Here is a 19745-nt window from a genome sequence, read left to right on the forward strand (position 1 = left end):
TGTGAGGTGTGTATAAACAACTGTACAGCTAAAACTGCTTTAACTCTTCTGTGCGCGAGGTATGTGTGAGACGTGTGTAACGCGCGTGTGTGTGAAGTGTGCGTGAGACGTGTGTAACGTGTGTGTGTGAGACGTGTATGTGAGGTGTGTACATATAAAAACTGCACAGCTGAAAGGACTTTAACTCTCCTCTTCAGCAGTACCTGTGTAAAGCAGCGTGTGTATCTGCACTCCTGTTTATTCTACACTTTTAATAACGCATCATTCAGTTATAATTCAAATGATCTTCTTTATTTCTCCCAAAAAAAAAATTCACGTAAAAGTCCATGAAAATGTAACAAATACATAGAAATATCATCCGGTTACTGTTATTATAGATCTAGGCATAATCATGTATTTATATCGATAAAAGGGGCGATATAAATATTTGTAAGGAATAATACACAATAAGCTGTGCGGTGAGAGGAAAATAATCAGTGATGAGTGGTGTGATGAAGTGGCGTTTATATTCAACAGCATGTTCTATTCCTCTTAGACCAGGGCAATCTGTCAACGATTATGATTTCTGATTTGTTAAAGAACAACATTAATGTCAGACCTTTGATCCATTCATTGTCGCGTTTAATGTCGCGGAAGGTCCGTGAAGCAAGTTAGCTCCCGTTCTCGAGTACATTATAGCAGCTGTAAACGGTCCGGACGTCGATAAGACAGTAATCGGTCCGCACGGGATTTCGCCGAGGTTATCTGTGAGGTGTTGCGGCGTGAATGTGCGTCGGCTTTTTTCAAAATTCGCGATGCGACTGGCGGTGAGAATGGTGAATGGTTCTTCGCGGTCTGACGCAGTGATGTCTGTCGGTAAACGAGACCTTTTAGCTGTACTCGTGTTCGACGCACGTGGATTGAAGAGGGCTTTCGCCGAATGCGCGATGTCGAGATGGCGTCACACGACGCGGCCCGAATCGGCGGTAATTTTTTAAAAGTTGCAAGCTCCTGCGAATATTTCTGCGCTCACGAAATCCTGGGAGGGACTGAAAAAAGAAAGACGGCGTAGCGAGAAACCGTAGAGATGTCCGTAAGATGTCGGGAAGCACACGAGCTGTTGCTATAGAAACGATATCGTATTAGAACGAGTGCATTAGTTAATAACCTGTGATGTGTGTTCCAGTGCTGAGACGGTCCGTCCCTTCACTCGGCTCTGTCTCTCCTGTGGTGTTACAGACGTTTGTGGATTTGTGAGCAGCACCTTCAGCCACGACACGGCCTTCTTCCTGCTCCACTGTAAAGGTCCAACACACACACACACACACACACACAAACTCGTACACTGTCTCTCTGCCTTTTCTTTCATTCTTGCATTCTGTGTCTTCCATATGGAGAAGTGCTTCAGAATGGAAGTGGGTGTGATTAGTTACAGAGCAGAAAGACATATAATAATAATAATAATAATAATAATAATAATAATAATAATAATAATGATGTTTAGTGGTGTTGTGTTTCAGGACCTGGTGTCCCGTTTGTGTCTGTCTACAGAACCAAGGACAGACAAAGTGAGTCTCACACTCACACACACACACACACACACACACACACACACACACACACACACACACACACACTCACACACACAGAGAGAGAGAGAGTGCAGACACCAGCTTCTACATGAAATACCTGCAATAAATGCTGACGAGCTCCTATTATACAAGTTTATTATCTCAGCCATTTTAGAAACTCTCTCTCATTCTGGCACATGGGTACAGGGTACAGGACACCCAGGGTACAGGACACTCAGGGTACAGGACACTCAGAGTAAAGGACACTCAGGGTACAGGACACCCAGGGTACAGGACACTCAGAGTAAAGGACACTCAGGGTACAGAACACTCAGGGTACAGGGCACTAAGGGTACAGGACACTCAGGATACAGAACACTCAGGGTACAGGACACTCAGGGTACAGGACACTCAGGGTACAGGACACTCAGGGTACAGGACACTCAGGATACAGAACACTCAGGGTACAGAACACTCAGGGTACAGGGCACTAAGGGTACAGGACACTCAGGATACAGAACACTCAGGGTCCAGGACACTCAGGGTCCAGGACACTCAGGGTACAGGACACTCAGGGTACAGGGCACTCAGGGTACAGGGCACTAAGGGTACAGAACACTCAGGGTACAGAACACTCAGGGTACAGGGCACTAAGGGTACAGGACACTCAGGATACAGAACACTCAGGGTCCAGGACACTCAGGGTACAGGACACTCAGGGTACAGGGCACTAAGGGTACAGAACACTCAGGGTACAGAACACTCAGGGTACAGGATCAATTGGTCTGAGAGTGAATTACTGATTCTACAGCTCAGTCCTACGAAACGTCTCTTTCAAAATGACTCTAATTATTCAGGAATAGACGTTACAAAATATTTCCCGTCATCATACAAAGCCAACTTTCTCCCTCTAGTGGCCAAACTGCAAAATAACATTCCGCTTTGGAGGAATTCGGGTTAACGCGATGGAAATGATCTTTCTTCCTCAAATTCTCGTTCTTTTTCAAAAACATCCAGCTTGACTCAGTTATCAATCCTTTTTTGTTGGACTCTAAGGCCCACAGAATAACTAAAGCCCTCCTTTGTAAACCCGAAGCAGCTGTATCTCTCTGTTATACCATGCTTGTGCCCTCCACACCATCTTAATGTGGCTAGACCAGAAGTTTACGCATAGAGAAGAGTCTAGCCCGAATGATATCGGTGCAGGGATTTTATCACCTACGGAGATAGATAAGCCGGATTATACCCAGAATTGTATAATTCGCAGTTCTAGTCGCATTTGGAAACAGATCAAATCAAAATTTGAGATTAAGTCCTTATCTTTCCTCTTACCAGTTGGAAGGAGAACATCATTTACTCCTTCTGCGATGCACTTTGGGTATCTGACCTACTGGAGGCCTGAACATAGGAACGATATTTTCAGATATCTGCAAATTAGGGATTATGTGCGGAAACGTTCGGCCAGGATACTAATCCTGCTAGGTTTGATGAAGTCTTGGGGATCGGATGCGGGGTCAGTCACATGATATCCCTACTGTCTAACTCACTCGAGACTTCACCTTCCATGGAGGATCTAAAAATACAGTGGGAGCCAGACCTGGGCGAGGAGATAAGTGATGATGGGTTAATGCGCTAGAAAACATACGTACAGTGGTGCTTGAAAGATTGTGAATTTTCTATATATACAGTACTGTGCGAAAGTTTTAGCCACCCAGTTTATATTAGTACAAACTTTGTTATAGATTTCTGTTTTATTTCATGACGTCTACGTTAGTGCTACTTTAACATCACATATGTCTCTTTTTGCATCGCTTAATAATCTGGAATGGTTCGAGCTGCGTACGAGCGACTGTCGGATGGCTTGATTCCTCAATAAAAAGTTTTAAACAGGAAAATCCCTGCAATAACACTTCCATTTCCTCGTAAGGGTCCGTCTGAGTTACGAGGTCGATTCAGATAGTCATTACACGCGCCGTGTGAAATTCGGACTCAGATTTCCGTGCGGATTCACACACACACACACACACATACACTCTGAAGAGTAGCACATACAGTCTCAGAAGCTCAGTGTGTGTGTGTGTGTGTGTGTGTGAGAGAGAGAGATCATGTGTATACCTTTTAAACTTCTTTTAATCTTTCACACTGTGCAGCTTCAGTTGTTGTTGTTGTTGTTGTTGTTGTGCAGCTCTCCAGAATGAAACACCTCACTGATTAGATTAAAGTTTCTCTATTTTCACACCAGAAGCAGCTCGTCGATATTCTCACAGCGTCTCACACTTATCTCACTCACCGTCCTGCCTCCACATCGCCTTTTCAAAGCGCCATTTCCAACACCACGCGTTGTAGTGTGAACGGCTCAGCAGATGCCGTTTTTTTTTTTTTTTTTTTTGGGGGGAGGTGTTTGAGCGAGAGAGAGAGAGAGAGAGAGAGAGAGTTATTTGTGTTTGCGTTCTTCCAGAGCTGTTGGACATCGAGCTGAACCTGAACCTCCGGAAGACCGTAGCCTCGGTGCAGATGCCCCGGGTCGAGTACAGAAAGATAGACGTGGAGGATTACAGTATGTCCATCATGCACTGTTTAAATCGCACAAGTTACACATACAACGTTGGATACATGGCGAGGAATTATCTGACACGTGTGTGTGTGTGTGTGTGTGTGTGTGTGTGTGTGTGTTGTCTCCAGCTCTGTCGCTGCAGATCCTGAAACCTGCCCCCTTCGTAAACACGGCACATTACCCTCTACTGCTGCTCGTGTGAGTCTCAACACCACTACCATCACGCTGTCACAGTCGAACGATCAACTGCTACAGCACTGGGGTTGATTCATTCCATTTATTATAACGGCATTTCCCCGAGCGTTTTATTCCCCTGTACTACTTTATATCTGTTCATCAACAATTCAATCGTTTTATTTCTGAAAGAAAGACACGTACTGTATATTTTGATCAGTTTATAGTTACATCCAACGTTGTGAAAAGTCCACAAAGCCAGTTAGTTCTTGTTAATACTGCTATAACTAATATAGAATATGCTATATAATATATAATACTAATATAACTACGTTATATAACTGTTAGATACACGTTTCCATACAGAAAAAAACGTTCATGCGGAGCGTCCGCCGGACACGTCCCTGTGAACCGGCCGTTACTATGGAAACGTTAACGTATCAGAACAAGGGCGTTAATATAAACCTGCGCTGCTGTCAGAGCTGCTGCTATAGAGAATTAATCGACACCTTCTGACCAATCAGAATCCAGGATTCAGCATAGAAAACTCGACGGACTTCACGTTCACACATTCGATACGTATTAAAGTGAGAAGGAAACGACAACAGTTTAACTCTCGATTGTTTGGGTAATGACCCCTGTGTTACTTCCTGTCGCTCTCTCCGTCTCAGGGATGGGACTCCGGGAGGACAGGCCGTGACGGAGAAATTCCAGGTGGACTGGGCAACGGTGTTGGTCAGCACTTTGGGCGTGATCGCTGTACGCTGCGACGGGCGTGGCAGCGGCTCTCGGGGCTCCGAGTTCATCCACACGCTTGACAAGGAGGACCAGCTGAACGCTCTCAGGTACAAATTGGACAGGCCGCGTTCCTTTGTCTCCAGGAAATCGGCATGCAGGAATGCTACACGCGCGCGTCACACACACTTTCAAACAAACCTCAGTAGTGAAGTTTCTGGAAGGTTCTCACGCATTCACACTCGCGCATTCAGCTTGTTGGGGACTTTTCTAAATATTGAGTAATGGACAGTCGAAATTACAGTGTGTGTGTGTGTGTGTGTGTGTGTTGATATAGTGAAATTTTGAGCCCGACACAAACTAACACACATTCTCTTTGTGTTTTGTAGCATTTTAGCGAAAGAGCCGTACATCGACAAAACCAGGATGGGCGCTTTTGGACAGGTAAACGCTGACGGGGTTACGATTAGAAGATTCGGACCGATGCAGCCATTTTTAAAAAGCAACAACTGAAATAAACCAACGATCTGAAAATGTATTAGTATCAATTATACTCGAGTATACACCAATTAGCCATAAGATTAAAACCACCTCCTTAATATCGTGTAGATCCTCCTCTCCGTGTGCCTCCAAAACAGCTCTGACCCGTCGAGGCACGGACTCCACGAGACCTCTGAAGGTGCGCTGTGGGATCTGGCACCAAGATCGTTAGCAGCAGATCCTTTAAGTCCTGTACGTTGTGAGGTCGGGCCTCCGTGGATCGGACTCGTTTGTCCAGAACGTCCCACAGACGCGCGGTCGGATCGAGATCTGGGGAATTCGGAGGCCGAGTCGACACCTTGTGGCAGCGCGCGTTATCCTGCTGAAAGACGCCGCTGCCTTCGATTCAATCCCGAATCGAAGTCGTATTGTATTAGACGTGCGAACTCCAGTACTCCGTCTTTAACACTCGCTGACCTCATCACCGAGAGCTTTATTAGCTGTGTCGGTGTGTTCACCGTGTGAAATGACCGAACTCCAGAGCTGTTTCCCAGCATGCACTGTGATGAGTGACGGTTGGCGTGATGATGTGATGTGTGTGTTACAGGTGTATGGAGGACACATCACCAGCCTCCTGCTCAGCTCTGAGGCCTCCGTGCTGAAATGTGGAGCTGTATTCTCACCCATCACCGACTTCAGACTCTACGGTACTCTATAGTGTGTGTGTGTGTGTGTGTGAGAGAGAGAGAGAGAGAGAGAGAGGCAGTGTATACTTCTGCTCAGGAAATTACCTTCCCATGAATTAGTAACAAATTCAGAACGTGTCTCGTTCTTATCTGCTTTTCAGCATCGTTTTTTTCTGAGCGACATTTTGGCCTTCCGTATCCTGAACATCGAGCGTACGAGGTACATTTCCATTTCGGATATAATACATTCTATTGTACTCTGCACCGTGTCTATTTACGAAACGTGGATGTATTTATTTATTTATTTGTTTGTTTATTTATTTATTTATTTATTACTCCGTCCACAGCTGTTGAATTTCACACACCGAGCGTCTCAGTTCGCCGATAAGAAGTTTTTGATCGTCCACCCGACTGCAGACGGTACGTTCCTCCCTCGCTCTTTTCCATTTCTTATCCGCTGCGGAAAACATTTCAACGTCTGCCTACAGAGGGAAATATCCCGATCGTATTTTTAGCCTTCACACGTTTTGACCCTTGATTAAGTACACTCAACCTCCTGCTTCTCCTGCTGCCGGTTAATTAAGGCGAGGCACTACAGGGAGGAACGACGGCTCGCGTCTACGGTATAGCAGGTCTTAAAGTAATAAATCAGGGTTGTCACGATACCATAAACATATCTTACGATTAAATACCGGCTGAAGTATCACGATACCATGCAATATTGTGTTCTTTCATAAGCAGGCTCGGGGAGTAACGTCAAAAATCAAAGTCATGAGATTGCAAAAAAAACTTTTTAAAAATGGGAATTTTATCAGGATTACTTTTTTTTTTTTTCTTCATTTAAAACCAAAGAAATGAATCTTTTGACGTAACAACAATCTAGACAGCTGCATGATTATAGATCTGGATCTCTCTCGCCAGTCGTGACTCACATGAGCAACAAATTTCCATCCATCCATCTTCTATAGCGCTCATCCTCTTCAGGGTCACGGGGAACCTGGAGTCTATCCCAGGGAGCATGGGGCACAAGGGGTACACCCTGGACAGGGTTCCAATCCATCACAGGGCACAATCACACACACACTCACACACCCATTCATACACTACGGACACTTTAGACACGTCACTCAGCCTACCATGCATGTGTTTGGACTGGGGGAGGAAACCGGAGTACCCGGAGGAAACCCCCGCAGCACGGGGAGAACATACAAACCCCGCACACACACACAGGGCCGCGGTGTAATCGAACCCCCGACCCTTGAGGTGTGAGGCGAACGTGCTGAGCAACAAATTTATTTATTTATTCTATTAAAACAAGTCCAAATCACTGAACATGTTTTAAAGCTCTAAATAAACGTATTTTTCGATCATCTTGCTTTTCTCTGGACTTTATGTGGCCTCGAAGTCGTCCAAAAGCGATCCGATCGCATTACTTTCATATCGCGGAACTTGGATCACGTTACGGACGACACGTTTTACTGAGATGTGTGCAAACCTGGTGGCCAACTACAAGAAACGTCTGACCTCTGTGATTGCCAACAAGGCTTTTGCCACCAAGTACTAAGTCATGTTTTGCAGAGGGGTCAAATACTTATTTCACTCATTAAAATGCCAATCAATTTATAACATTTTTGACGTGCGTTTTTCTGGATTTTCTTGTTGTTATTCTGTCTCTCACTGTTCAAATAAATCTACCATTAAAATTATAGACTGATCATTTCTTTGTCAGTGGGCAAACGGACAAAATCAGCAGGGGATCAAATACTTTTTTCCCTCACTGTATATATATATATATATATAATATACCAAAACTCAATAGGAAAATGTTTGTGTGTGGTATAGTCTTGATTAAATAAACAGTAAAGAAATGACATTTTTTATTTTTGGTAAAAGTCTTTCTCTTGCGAGTGTCTTCACAGGGACATTTCTAATAACGTCAAAAGGCTAGATTTTTGGTTTTATTCAGTCTCCAAAATTATGCAGATTTCATTAGACAAAGCCTCATTTGCATAATGGCAATTTCTTTGGAAAAATAAATACACTACAAAAGATATCTCTAAGAATATCAGCAATCAATCAACTGGCAAAGACTGACCGTACAATCCTATTATTATTATTATTATTATTATTATTATTATTATTATTAGTATTATTATTATTATTATTATTATTATGTTCACCTGGAGTGTCTTTCCATAAAAACTGTTCTCTCTCTCTCTCCCCCTCCCTTGTTCTCTCGTGCTCTCTCTCTCTCTCTCTCTCTCTCTCTCTCTCTCTCTCTCTCTCTCTCTCTCTTTCCTTCTCTCTCTTGCTCTGTCTCTCTCTCCCCCTCCCTCTTGCTCTCTCTCCCTCCCTCCCTCTTGCTCTCTCTCCCTCCCTCCCTCTTGCTCTCTCTCTCTCCCCCTCCCTCTTGCTCTCTCTCCCTCCCTCCCTCTTGCTCTCTCTCTCTCTCTCTCTCCCTCCCTCTTGCTCTCTCTCTCCCCCCTCCCTCTTGCTCTCTCTCCCTCCCTCCCTCTTGCTCTCTCTCCCTCCCTCCCTCTTGCTCTCTCTCCCTCCCTCCCTCTTGCTCTCTCTCTCTCCCCCTCCCTCTTGCTCTCTCTCTCTCTCTCTCCCTCCCTCCCTCTTGCTCTCTCTCTCCCCCCTCCCTCTTGCTATCTCTCTCCCCCTCCCTCTTGCTCTCTCTCTCTCCCCCTCCCTCTTGCTCTCTCTCTCTCCCCCTCCCTCTTGCTTTCTCTCTCTCCCCCTCCCTCTTGCTCTCTCTCTCTCCCCCTCCCTCTTGCTATCTCTCTCCCCCTCCCTCTTGCTTTCTCTCTCCCCCTCCCTCTTGCTCTCTCTCTCTCTCCCCCTCCCTCTTGCTCTCTCTCTCTCTCCCCCTCCCTCTTGCTCTCTCTCTCTCTCTCCCCCTCCCTCTTGCTCTCTCTCTCCCCCTCCCTCTTGCTTTCTCTCTCTCCCCCCCTCCCTCTTGCTTTCTCTCTCCCCGTCCCTCTTGCTCTCTCTCCCCCCCTCCCTCTTGCTCTCTCTCTCTCCCTCCCTCTTGCTTTCTCCCTCTCTCTCCCTCCCTCTTGCTTTCTCTCTCTCTCCCTCCCTCCCTCTCTCTCTCCCTCCCTCTCTCTCTCTCTCTCTCTCTCTCTCTCTCTCTCTCTCTCTCTCTCACTTTTTACAGAAAAAGTTCATTTTCAGCACACGGCCAAATTCATTTCAGGGTTAATCAGTGGGAAGGCAAATTACAGTCTCCAGGTAAAAGGTTCACACACACACACACACACACACACACACACACACACACACACACTGAAGAAAGTTCCCAATGTGAGAAATGAGCTGTGTAAATGTGTGTAAGAGAATCCTCTGCCTCTGTCAGGAGGAAGATTAGTGACTCCTGAAGCCTGTGTTGCACTTTAACAGATTAAACAGACGCGCACACTCGCTAATCCAATTAACCCCGAACACCAGGAGAATCTCTCGCTGCTCTCTGCTTCATTACACACCCCTCTTTTAATTCATTATTCAATCTTAAACGACTCTGAGGCTAATTTAGGGTCAGATGTTCTCTGGGAAGTTTAAGGTCTTCTTCTCCTCTCAGCTATTAGCGTGTTAATGAGAAGGATGGAAGATTTCATCAAGACCACACTGATGCATGACTCTTTCTGAACACGGGTTGGATTCGTACCTTTCGCACTGTCAAACCTGTTTCACTCGATACGGCTCGTTATCCGTCCTTAATTACTGTATGACACACCGATCGGAAAACGTGTGTCAGATAACGGAACGTCCCGGCTTTACAAAGCACCGACACTGGAGACTCCTTCCATAAATGTTAAATAAACACATTTGTCCTTAGAGAAAACTTCACCGTACCGACATTCTTTTAATCAATTCACGCCGAGCGTCTGCTGTACAATCCCACGGGTCAATGAGCTGTTACTATGGAAACGATAACGTATGTGAAAACCTGCGCCACCGTCAGCGCCGCTGCCGTTATAGAAAACTTAGAGACCGATCCGAACTGATGTTCAGCCTCCACACAGGGTCTTAATGATGTTTCTCTCTTTGCAGATTTATCCAGATGGAGGTCACTTCCTGCACAGCGAGGCGGTGAGGCGACACTTCAGTCAGTCCCTGGTCCACTTTTTCGAAGAGTGTTTCAGGCGATCAGACGACGTGATTGAAGACGATCCAGAGGAAAAGAACGAAGTCCAGGGTTAACGTCCTCCGCCGTCCGCTTAAAGAACTCAGACTTTGTTTATAACTCCAAGGACACCATCCTCATTTATCTCGCTGTACAGAGAATTTCCCTCTGTGGAAGTTTTCCTCTCAAACCGCTGCTCCTGTCTTTCTCTTATGTTCGGACCGGCAGCGGCTTCGCTGTCTGAAAACGGCCGAGGTCGAAAAGGACGTTCCGTCCATCACTTTGATTGGCGGGTTACTCTGGTGAACTGACTGCTGGCAGCAAGGAATATAATCAAACCCTCTGAAACAGTGTTCAGACTAAAAGCAGGATGGGATTTCCGGCACTCGGTGTGTCGACCGAATGAGAACACTCTGTTCATCCAACTGCTCTGGGACTGTTTTATTATTTTATTTGTTTTAAAGACATGGTGGATGGAGGTTGGTTCCTGGTCATGGTTGTACCTCAGAAAGTTCTTATGTCTTATTGTGCTAGTATCTGTTGCTCCGATGTAAAGTAACAAATGAAATGAAATATCGATATAAAAAAAAAAAAACTGTTTTCTTTTTCAGCGTATGATTTTCTGTCTGAGTTTTTGGGAAACCTTGCGTCGCTTATGAAGCCGTGAAAGATTTTTAATCATGTCAAGATTCATTTTCATCACAAGAACAGGAGGAGGAAAAACCCAAACTCCATACAAAAGACAGAATCTCTTCTTTTAAAATCCAAAACAAGTGTGTGTATATATATATATATATATATATATATATATATATATATATATATATATATATACACACACACATAAAATTCACCACCACTATCAGTTTTACCAAATATTTACTAGTCTAATATCAAATGTTTCATATAAAATCGTGTTATTTAATATAAAACCTATTATCCGTTTTATTAGGAACACTTGTACCCATGTTTATTAAATATTACTGATTATCCAATCAACCAATCGCGTGGCAGTTCTGTTAACCAGATCCCACTTCCTGTAATCGCTTATGTTACAGCAGCTATAAACAGCCTCTCTTATTTCCCTCTCAAAGTTAATAAGACAAAAACAAAAGCTCGTCGTGTTACCAAGAAAAGTTACAGCTTCAGCTCTAACTGTTACTGACAGCCCTGACACTGGAGACTCCTTCCGTAACTTCATCGTCTCGACGACGACGCACGGTTACTAAGCTGTTTTTGTGCCGCGTCTGTGCTAGACGTCCCTGTGAATAAGCTGTCACTGTAGAAACGTGTCGGATCGTGTACAACACTGCCGTAAGCTACGACTTGATGATTTCAAACGTTTTTTTTTTTTTTTCTTTTCTCTTACAGTTTTGAAGGAGAACCCGGAAGTTCTTTAAACCTGCGTTGGATTTTTTAGCGTTTGCTCGTGAGGGGACAGGGTCGGGTCGAGTTTATGACGCATATTTATTCGTTTCGAACCACTGGAGCCTTTTGTGTCATTATTACTATCTACGGAGCACCCAGGATACCCCCATTACCCTCCAGACAGAGACAGGTTTATGACATCTACTACAGCAACACTTTCCTTTAACTTTTCACCTATGGGGAACACATCAAATTCCCATCGCCATTATAAACAGGATAATGTGAGGGCAGGTAAAGACACCATTGGGTTATGGGACAGGACAGAGCAGCTTTAGCTAAAACGGTAAAGAAAGTGTGTGTGTGTGTGTGTGTGTGTGTGTGTGTGTGTGTGTGTGTGTGTGTGAGAATGGGAGACATTCCTTTACCCCTTTAACAATTGTGCAATACCTCAGGTTTATGAGTTCAAAACAGGTGTGTGATTGAAACAGCCTCTTGGAGAAATAGAAATCGTATTATACAGTATTTATAGAACAATGTGTTCCACACGCATGAGATATTCACAGGTCTGGGTCAAAACTCAAAGACATACAACTCGTTTATTATTTAACGTTTATTAATGAACGAAACCTGACAGGAAAAGGTTCCAAAGTCGCATTCAAGCTGAGAGATAGAGATAGAGAGAGAGAGAGAGAGAGAAAGAGGTGGGGGGGGGGGGGGCTGTAGGTTGTTGTTAGTTGCCTCCAGACCTATGGGTTTAAAAGAAATCAGGCTGTGTGGAATTAACCTCTAATTACAGAGACTAGCGATGCATGAAGCACATCATCAGAGTAAATTAAGAAAATGGCAGGGAAACTGGCCATGTTCAGCAAAAAGTCAGAGGAAAAAAACCTCTGAGCAGAAATATTACACTCTGAAGCACTCAGGTGGGAAAAAAAAATAATCAAAGCATGTATGACTGCAGCGTAATAAGGATCTGCGAGAGTAACGGTGCTACCATTTTGATTAGATCTGACAGTTTAAGTGTCGACGAGCAGAACGTTCGGACACGCCATGTCGGTCAGTGCAGGATAACGGCTATCAGATAATTCATTAAGAGGCTCTGTCGGGAATGAAAACAATATGTACCGATGCTCCGGAAAGTCATTAATCGTGAGTCAAGTGACAAGAATTGAGTGGGCTGTGACCTGAATTAAGGGTCTCGGTGTGCTTACAGCTCAACCTAACTCACAGGTCATCATGAGCTCCAACACGTACGTGTAAAGTCCGAACCCGCTATGCAGCTGGTTCATTTTATTTCCTAGATGAAAACTAGTGATGAGACTCAGTCTAGAATGTAGTGGCAGAGTGGTGCACATGACAAGGAGGTTATTAATTGACCTCCCTAGGGCTGTATCTATAAAACACTAGTAGAGCTCAAATAATGCTGCTACTACTACTAGCCTAATACTAATTCTAGTAATAATAATAATAATAATAAGCAGCTGCGTGTGGACCTGCTACACATGACCACCCCGATGTCGGTATGACACCTGACGTTGACACTAAAACCCAAGCATTATGGTGTGGCATTATGGTGTGACATGTTCAGGCTTTGACTTGGCTCTACGTCAGCTTTTAAGTACACTAGACCATTTCCTGCATCCTTCAGTAACACATGATCGGCTTTATTACTGTGAAGGTACTGGTAAGCCTCGGATCTTTTGCTCATTGCCTTACTGTCACAAGCAACTGAATCAACAAAGTATCTAAACATGCTACTGTAAATGATCCATGGCCACTTCCACGTCTTGCTGCGAATGGATGACTAGCGATACTGTTTGTTTACGTCTTGTTTACGGAGGTTACTCCCATAATTCGTGCAAATTCGCTAGGATAAGAATAAGAGTTGAAAGCACACAGTTGTCTCTAGAGTTTATACGGAATGGTGCGAAAAACAGAAAACACTGAGTGACAGTTCTGTGGTTGGAAATGCCTTGTTGATGAAAGAGGTCGGAGGAAAAATGACCAGTGGTGCATTTCCCAAACGCATTGTTAGCCAACTATGGTCGCATGTTCTGTTGTTATCAACATAGTTCAACAATTTACAGGTCTCCACCTCAGATTGCTTCAAGCTGCCAGGAAGGACATAGAACTCAGAAAATCACTCTTTACAGCCATGGTGAGCAGAAAAGCATCTCAGCATGCACATCATATCGAACCTTCAGGTGGATGAGCTACAACAGCAGAAGACCACATTGGGTTCAACTCCTGTCAGCCAAGAACAGGAATCTGAGGCTATCACGGGCACAGACTCACCCAAACACGACAAATAAAGATTAGGAGGGAAAAATCACCAGGTCTTTTTCCAGTTACTATCCTCTCGCTAGAGAACGACTGACTAAAACATGATGGCTATGTTCTAAAATTTTCTGCCATCAGTGCTTAAAAACTGGCTGACAAAGCCAGACACTGAAGAACAGGAAGAAGTTGCATGAGGAGCAACGGAGCAGGAAGAAGTAGCATCAGGAGCGACGGAGCAGAAAGAAGTTGCATCTGGAGCGACGGAGCAGGAAGAAGTAGCATCAGGAGCGACGGAGCAGAAAGAAGTAGCATCCGGAGCGACAGAGCAGGAAGATGTAGCATCAGGAGCAGGAAGATGTAGCATCAGGAGTGACGGAGCAGGAAGAAGATGCATCCAGAGCGACAGAGCAGGAAGATGTAGCATCAGGAGCGACAGAGCAGGAAGATGTAGCATCAGGAGCGACGGAGCAGGAAGATGTAGCATCAGGAGCGACAGAGCAGGAAGATGTAGCATCAGGAGCGACAGAGCAGGAAGATGTAGCATCAGGAGCGACGGAGCAGGAAGATGTAGCATCAGGAGCGACGGAGCAGGAAGATGTAGCATCAGGAGCGACGGAGCAGGAAGATGTAGCATCAGGAGCGACGGAGCAGGAAGATGTAGCATCAGGAGCGACGGAGCAGGAAGATGTAGCATCAGGAGCGACGGAGCAGGAAGATGTAGCATCAGGAGCGACGGAGCAGGAAGATGTAGCATCAGGAGCGACGGAGCAGGAAGAAGATGCATCAGGAGCGACGGAGCAGGAAGATGTAGCATCAGGAGCGACGGAGCAGGAAGATGTAGCATCAGGAGCGACGGAGCAGGAAGATGTAGCATTAGGAGCGACGGAGCAGGAAGAAGATGCATCAGGAGCGACGGAGCAGGAAGATGTAGCATTAGGAGCGACGGAGCAGGAAGATGTAGCATTAGGAGCGACGGAGCAGGAAGAAGATGCATCAGGAGCGACAGAGCAGGAAGATGTAGCATCAGGAGCGACAGAACTGGGAGATGCTGCGACTGAATTAACAAAACAGGAAGAAGTACGTCACCTCTCCCAAGCCTGCAAGGAGTTTGGACCGACCATTAGTCTGAAGAAGACAAATCCCCTCCCACCATCACCATCGACAGATACAGTTTGGAAGTTACGAAGAAATTCACACCACCATTTCCAGCTTGCTCTCCACTGATTATGAGGTGAATAGCAGGATTGCCAAGGCAGCAGCAGTCATGGCCAGACTGAACCAGAGGGTCTGGAACAACTCCAACCTCACCGAGAAGGCCAAGCGTCACATATAACAGGCCTGCCTGCTCAGCACACTCCTCTACAGCAGAGAGGCATGGACCACCTATGTGAGCCACGAGAGGAAACTCAACAACTTCCACCTGAGATGTCTGAGGCGAATTCTGCACATCCAGTGGCATGACAAGCGCTAACACATACACCATGTTCTCCATTCTCAGTGAGGGGCGCCTTTACTGGCTCGGCCACATCAAGAGAATGAACCCAGGCCTCTTTCCCAAGGACCCGTGTGGTAGAAATTTAGACACACCAGTCGACTCGTCCTCTCCGGTGAAAAAGGTTTATTACAGAAGGATGAATACAGGATAGAAGAAAGCATGATAGAACACGAGAGTGCTCTGAAGCACTCCTCTCTCACATACCCTATATAAGTTTAAAGATAAGGAAAGCTGGACATCTGCGAGGCTCAAAAAGGGAGTTCTAGGAGGTTTGAGCCAGTTTGGGGGTTTCAAGTTCTTAGCAGACATGCAGACATTCCTGAAGACAATAACATGTTTGTGTCAGTGTAAGAGGAAAGAACGTTCTGTATGGCCATGTCGACATTACAAAGATGTATGAAGAAAGACATTAAAACGGCCAACATCAACCGCGCCTTGCTGTCAGACAGAAAGCCAAGGAAGTGAGAAATACAAACCTCGATGCAAAGAGAGCCAGGAGGAAGGTGAAACAACAGCAGAATCAACAAACAACAACGTTCACCTGCAGCAACTGCGCTAGAGGCTGTCACTCTATGCTCGGACTCTTCAGCCATTCGCGAAGGTGCAGGACCCCCTAGACCGGAAGCTACACCATCGTCTCCTGAAGACGGATGGATGCCGCCACCGCCGACCAACTCTCCAGTTTGGGTGAGCTCATTATAACCTCTGCTTCTCGTTCTTGGTTGACAGGAGCGGAACCCGATGTGGTCTTCTGCAGTTGCAGCTCAAGATTGAAATGTAGTAAGAAGAGAACGTGGATAAAGTAATCACGCAGTTCAAACAAATCTGGGTTTTTTTGTAAGAGCCAGAAACATTCCTCAGTGATACAACATGAAGAATATCCATTACTTTCAAAATCAAAGATTGTTAAACCTCAAGGCCAAGAGCTTAAGTGTGCAGGTGTATTCAATAAAAAAGAGAAGAGCTTAAAAACAGATAACTTCAGCCGAGTAGAAAGAGACAGCGTAAAAGCCCATGGCAGTGTGAAGCGCTTCTTCAGTCATTACATTTATCATTACATGAACGTGATGGAGAGAGTTTTATCTACTGCTTTAATAATCTTCTCTGTGCATTGTGCTTCTCTAGAACTCCATTAAAAATATCGTACGGTTGCACTACTTGTAATGTTCTCCGCTTGATATATCGCTTTGCTTACATTTCCTCATTTGTACAGTAAGTGGCTTTGGATAAAAGCGTCTGCTAAGTGAATAAATGTAAATGGAATATATTTTTGTTCTCTCTCGGGTCCAATAAATCAAACTCCGTGGCACTACAGAAATATCTAACACCACAAGTCATTTATTTTACTAGACTTATTCTTACACCGGGGTGAGATTGTATGTATATCGATTTGAATTGTTCATATATATTACATTGATTTGTCTGCTGTTTATTTAAACTGATCTTTGGCCAGGTGTCTGTCTCGACTGGAAAAAAAAAATAAACATCTTAATTCATACATGTGTGTGTCATCCAATGACGTTTTAATAATCTTGAATTTGAACTCCGATTCGTTTTGAGTCAACGGCTGGAATCCTCTATACGGCAGTCACATTCTGACATTATAAATAAATTAAACTAGTATTTTGATGTAAAATGTCTCTTCAGGTGCGCATGGTGGTTCAGTGGTTAGCACGTTTGCCTCACATCTCCAGGGTTGGGGGTTCTCCTCATGCTGCGGGGGTTTCCTCTGGGTATTCTGGTTTCCTCCCCCAGTCCAAAGACATGCACAGTAGGCTGATCGGCGTGTCCAAAGTGTTCGTAGTGTGTGATTGTGTATGTGAGTGTGCCCTGCAGTGGATCGGCACCCTGTCCAGGGTGTACCCCGCCTTATGCCCCATGGTCCCAGGGATAGGCTCCAGGTTCCCCGCGACCCTGTAGGATAAGCGGTATAGAAGATGGAAGTCTCTTCTGTGCAACGTCTGATCTTCTTTCCTCGTTAATCATTCAGGTGAGTGAGTTTTGGAGGTCAGGTTGGCCAGGGCTGCAATAATAATAATAAAACATTAACAACACGTATAGTATAATCACTCATACTGGACAGTACTGTGAGGATTCTAGTCCTCCATCTCTCCTGCACTTGGCCACAAGTTCTCATCAACATCACATCTCATGTCGTCTCTGGCGATGCATCTTGGAAAGTATCTTCTGGACTGTCTAATCCAAGCCTGGAGAAGTGTCTCCACACCCTGCATTCATGGCATCCAGTAAGGACGTTACCTTACTGGATGTTACCTTACACCTTGGGTTTAGGAAGGGGGAGTATGGAGGCAGGAATAGTACTGACATCCTGGGATGTGCAGCAAACCAGTCTGTGACTGCAGCAGAGTGGTGGAATGCCACATTATCCCACACAGCAATGAAAGTAGGGGAGTTTCTTGCCCCTCTCTCCTCCGGTGGCACAAGTCTATTACACAGGTCATCCAGAAAAGAAACGAGCCTCTCTGTATTGTAGGGCACTATGAGTGCTTTGTGTAACAGCAAGCTGCCATTGGACAGTTCTGCACACATTGTGGTTAGATCCTCTCTGTCCTGGGACATCCACGGTTGCTCTCTGTCCAATCATATTTCTTCCCCTGCGGCGAGTTTTTGCCAGGTTGAATCCGGCTTCATCCACAAAGATGAATGCATGCGCAGTTTGCCTGGCTTCCGTCTCCATTATTCTCTAAACTGCAGTACTTTACATTATGCACAGCTGTGTATGTACCCTGTTTGGTTATTGAACAGACATCTTACCCGGACCTATTGATACCGGTGTTCTTTCACACGTTCACCGTTTCTCTCAAACTGCTTCAAAGATATTTTATGTTTCTCTAGGACTCCGCCAATTGTCGTTGTGCTCACCGTATTCACATTCCCAAAAGTGATATTGTCTGCCAGCACCCTATCCCGAATTTCCCATAGTTTTATTGCATTGTTGCCATTTACCATGTCAATAATGGCAATTTCCTGCGTATCTGATAATATTCTGCCTCTACCTCCTGTGCGAGGCAACCTTTGGATCCTATTGAAAACCACAAAACACTTTGTTTGTTTGTAAAAAAACATACCGTATTGTACTGTGATATGTAGTTCAATTATCATTGAAGGATGCACATCTCACGTGTTTTGCTGGAAAAGTTGTACTCTTGGACGCTGCAGATTTGGTCGCACCCTGGTAAGTTTTACGGCATGCTCTCTGTGTTTCAATTCTGAAGGTCTCAAGTATCTGTAACGATGTCTCGGTACAAAAAAAGATCGAGTAATTTTGCGAATACTTAATCGACCCCGCCTCTCCACTCCGGCTCCTCTCCTCTTATCTGTAAGCAGACGAGGATAATCAGCCATTGCAAGGCCCAAATTCTGGTTCTGTGACTGGAATCGGACAAGAACTCGACACACCTGTAAACCGGCCTCGCTCGAAGAGAGACCATAGTTTACAACATGGTCAATAATTGTGGCCCTTATCTCATCAGAGACCAGCACTCTTGGTCTTCCTCTCCTTTTGTCCTCCACGCATTCTCCCTCTCCCGGTCACTCTTCTTTCCCCACTGACCTGTCGTCCTCGATCCATGTTTCCAAACTAAATCATTCCGAAGCCGTCCTCTTTTGTCTGTTCGGTAACGAGACTAAAAACAGGACACTTGTGTAGGCTTTCAGATGTAATTGCAATCAGCTGTGTTTGGAGTGATGAAATATTCCTCTGACGTTTTCTATGTATTTCCATCTGGTTAGTGCAGAAATGCACGACATTTGCCATCGTTCTGCTTTGAACGTGTTTTTAACAGTTTTGGGGTAACAGTGTGTTAGCATTCGGAAACGTGCTGAGGAATTTGTAGTTTTGCAGGTGGTGGAGTAGGAGCGAGAGAAGAGGTCATGGATTTGGGAGAATGTGGTCATGGAATGCATTTTGTGTGAAAGCAGTGAAAAATGATTCACAGTTTGGTTTGATCCACATACACTTCTGTTTCGCTGACTGTGTGAAGAGTTTTGGCAATGTGACTAATGCATGTTAGCAACTGAAGCAAACTGTGTTCAGGAAAACACTCGGGATATGAAGTTCACCTGAATATTAAAGTTGTTAAAAGAGCAGAGAGAGACGGAGGGATAATCAAGACAGAGAGAGAGAGAGAGAGAGAGAGAGAGAGAGAGAGAGAGAGAGAGAGAAGGCGAATCCGGATAGAGCAGAAAGTACAGGGTAATGCTGGAAGGATTAAGATGTCTTAACCAGAGACATCATTCAGTTAGAAACGTGTACTGCGTGGGAGAAGCCAGC

General features: G+C 45.0%; 1 protein-coding gene across 4 annotated transcripts in view; it reads left to right on the forward strand.

Annotated features, from left to right (window-relative positions):
- Nucleotides 1-10918, forward strand: part of dpp6a (dipeptidyl-peptidase 6a) — a 106661-nt gene extending 95743 nt beyond the window's left edge. For 3 of the 4 annotated variants that reach the window (XM_053684253.1, XM_053684251.1, XM_053684254.1), the window contains 11 exons: nucleotides 1166-1284; nucleotides 1500-1547; nucleotides 4009-4107; nucleotides 4233-4302; nucleotides 4950-5123; nucleotides 5403-5457; nucleotides 6101-6200; nucleotides 6341-6399; nucleotides 6527-6599; nucleotides 9343-9416; nucleotides 10236-10918. In XM_053684253.1, the coding sequence (XP_053540228.1) occupies nucleotides 1166-1284; nucleotides 1500-1547; nucleotides 4009-4107; nucleotides 4233-4302; nucleotides 4950-5123; nucleotides 5403-5457; nucleotides 6101-6200; nucleotides 6341-6399; nucleotides 6527-6599; nucleotides 9343-9416; nucleotides 10236-10385 (1021 nt within the window). In that variant the 3' untranslated portion in view covers nucleotides 10386-10918. Of the gene's footprint in view, nucleotides 1-1165; nucleotides 1285-1499; nucleotides 1548-4008; nucleotides 4108-4232; nucleotides 4303-4949; nucleotides 5124-5402; nucleotides 5458-5622; nucleotides 6201-6340; nucleotides 6400-6526; nucleotides 6600-9342; nucleotides 9417-10235 lie in introns of those variants that run through there. The other variant, XM_053684255.1, reaches the window with a different exon arrangement.
- The last annotated feature ends 8827 nt before the right edge of the window (nucleotides 10919-19745 follow it).

Source organism: Ictalurus punctatus, chromosome 1 (assembly GCF_001660625.3).
Source record: "Ictalurus punctatus breed USDA103 chromosome 1, Coco_2.0, whole genome shotgun sequence".
In the NCBI taxonomy this organism is placed as follows: Eukaryota; Metazoa; Chordata; class Actinopteri; order Siluriformes; family Ictaluridae; genus Ictalurus; species Ictalurus punctatus.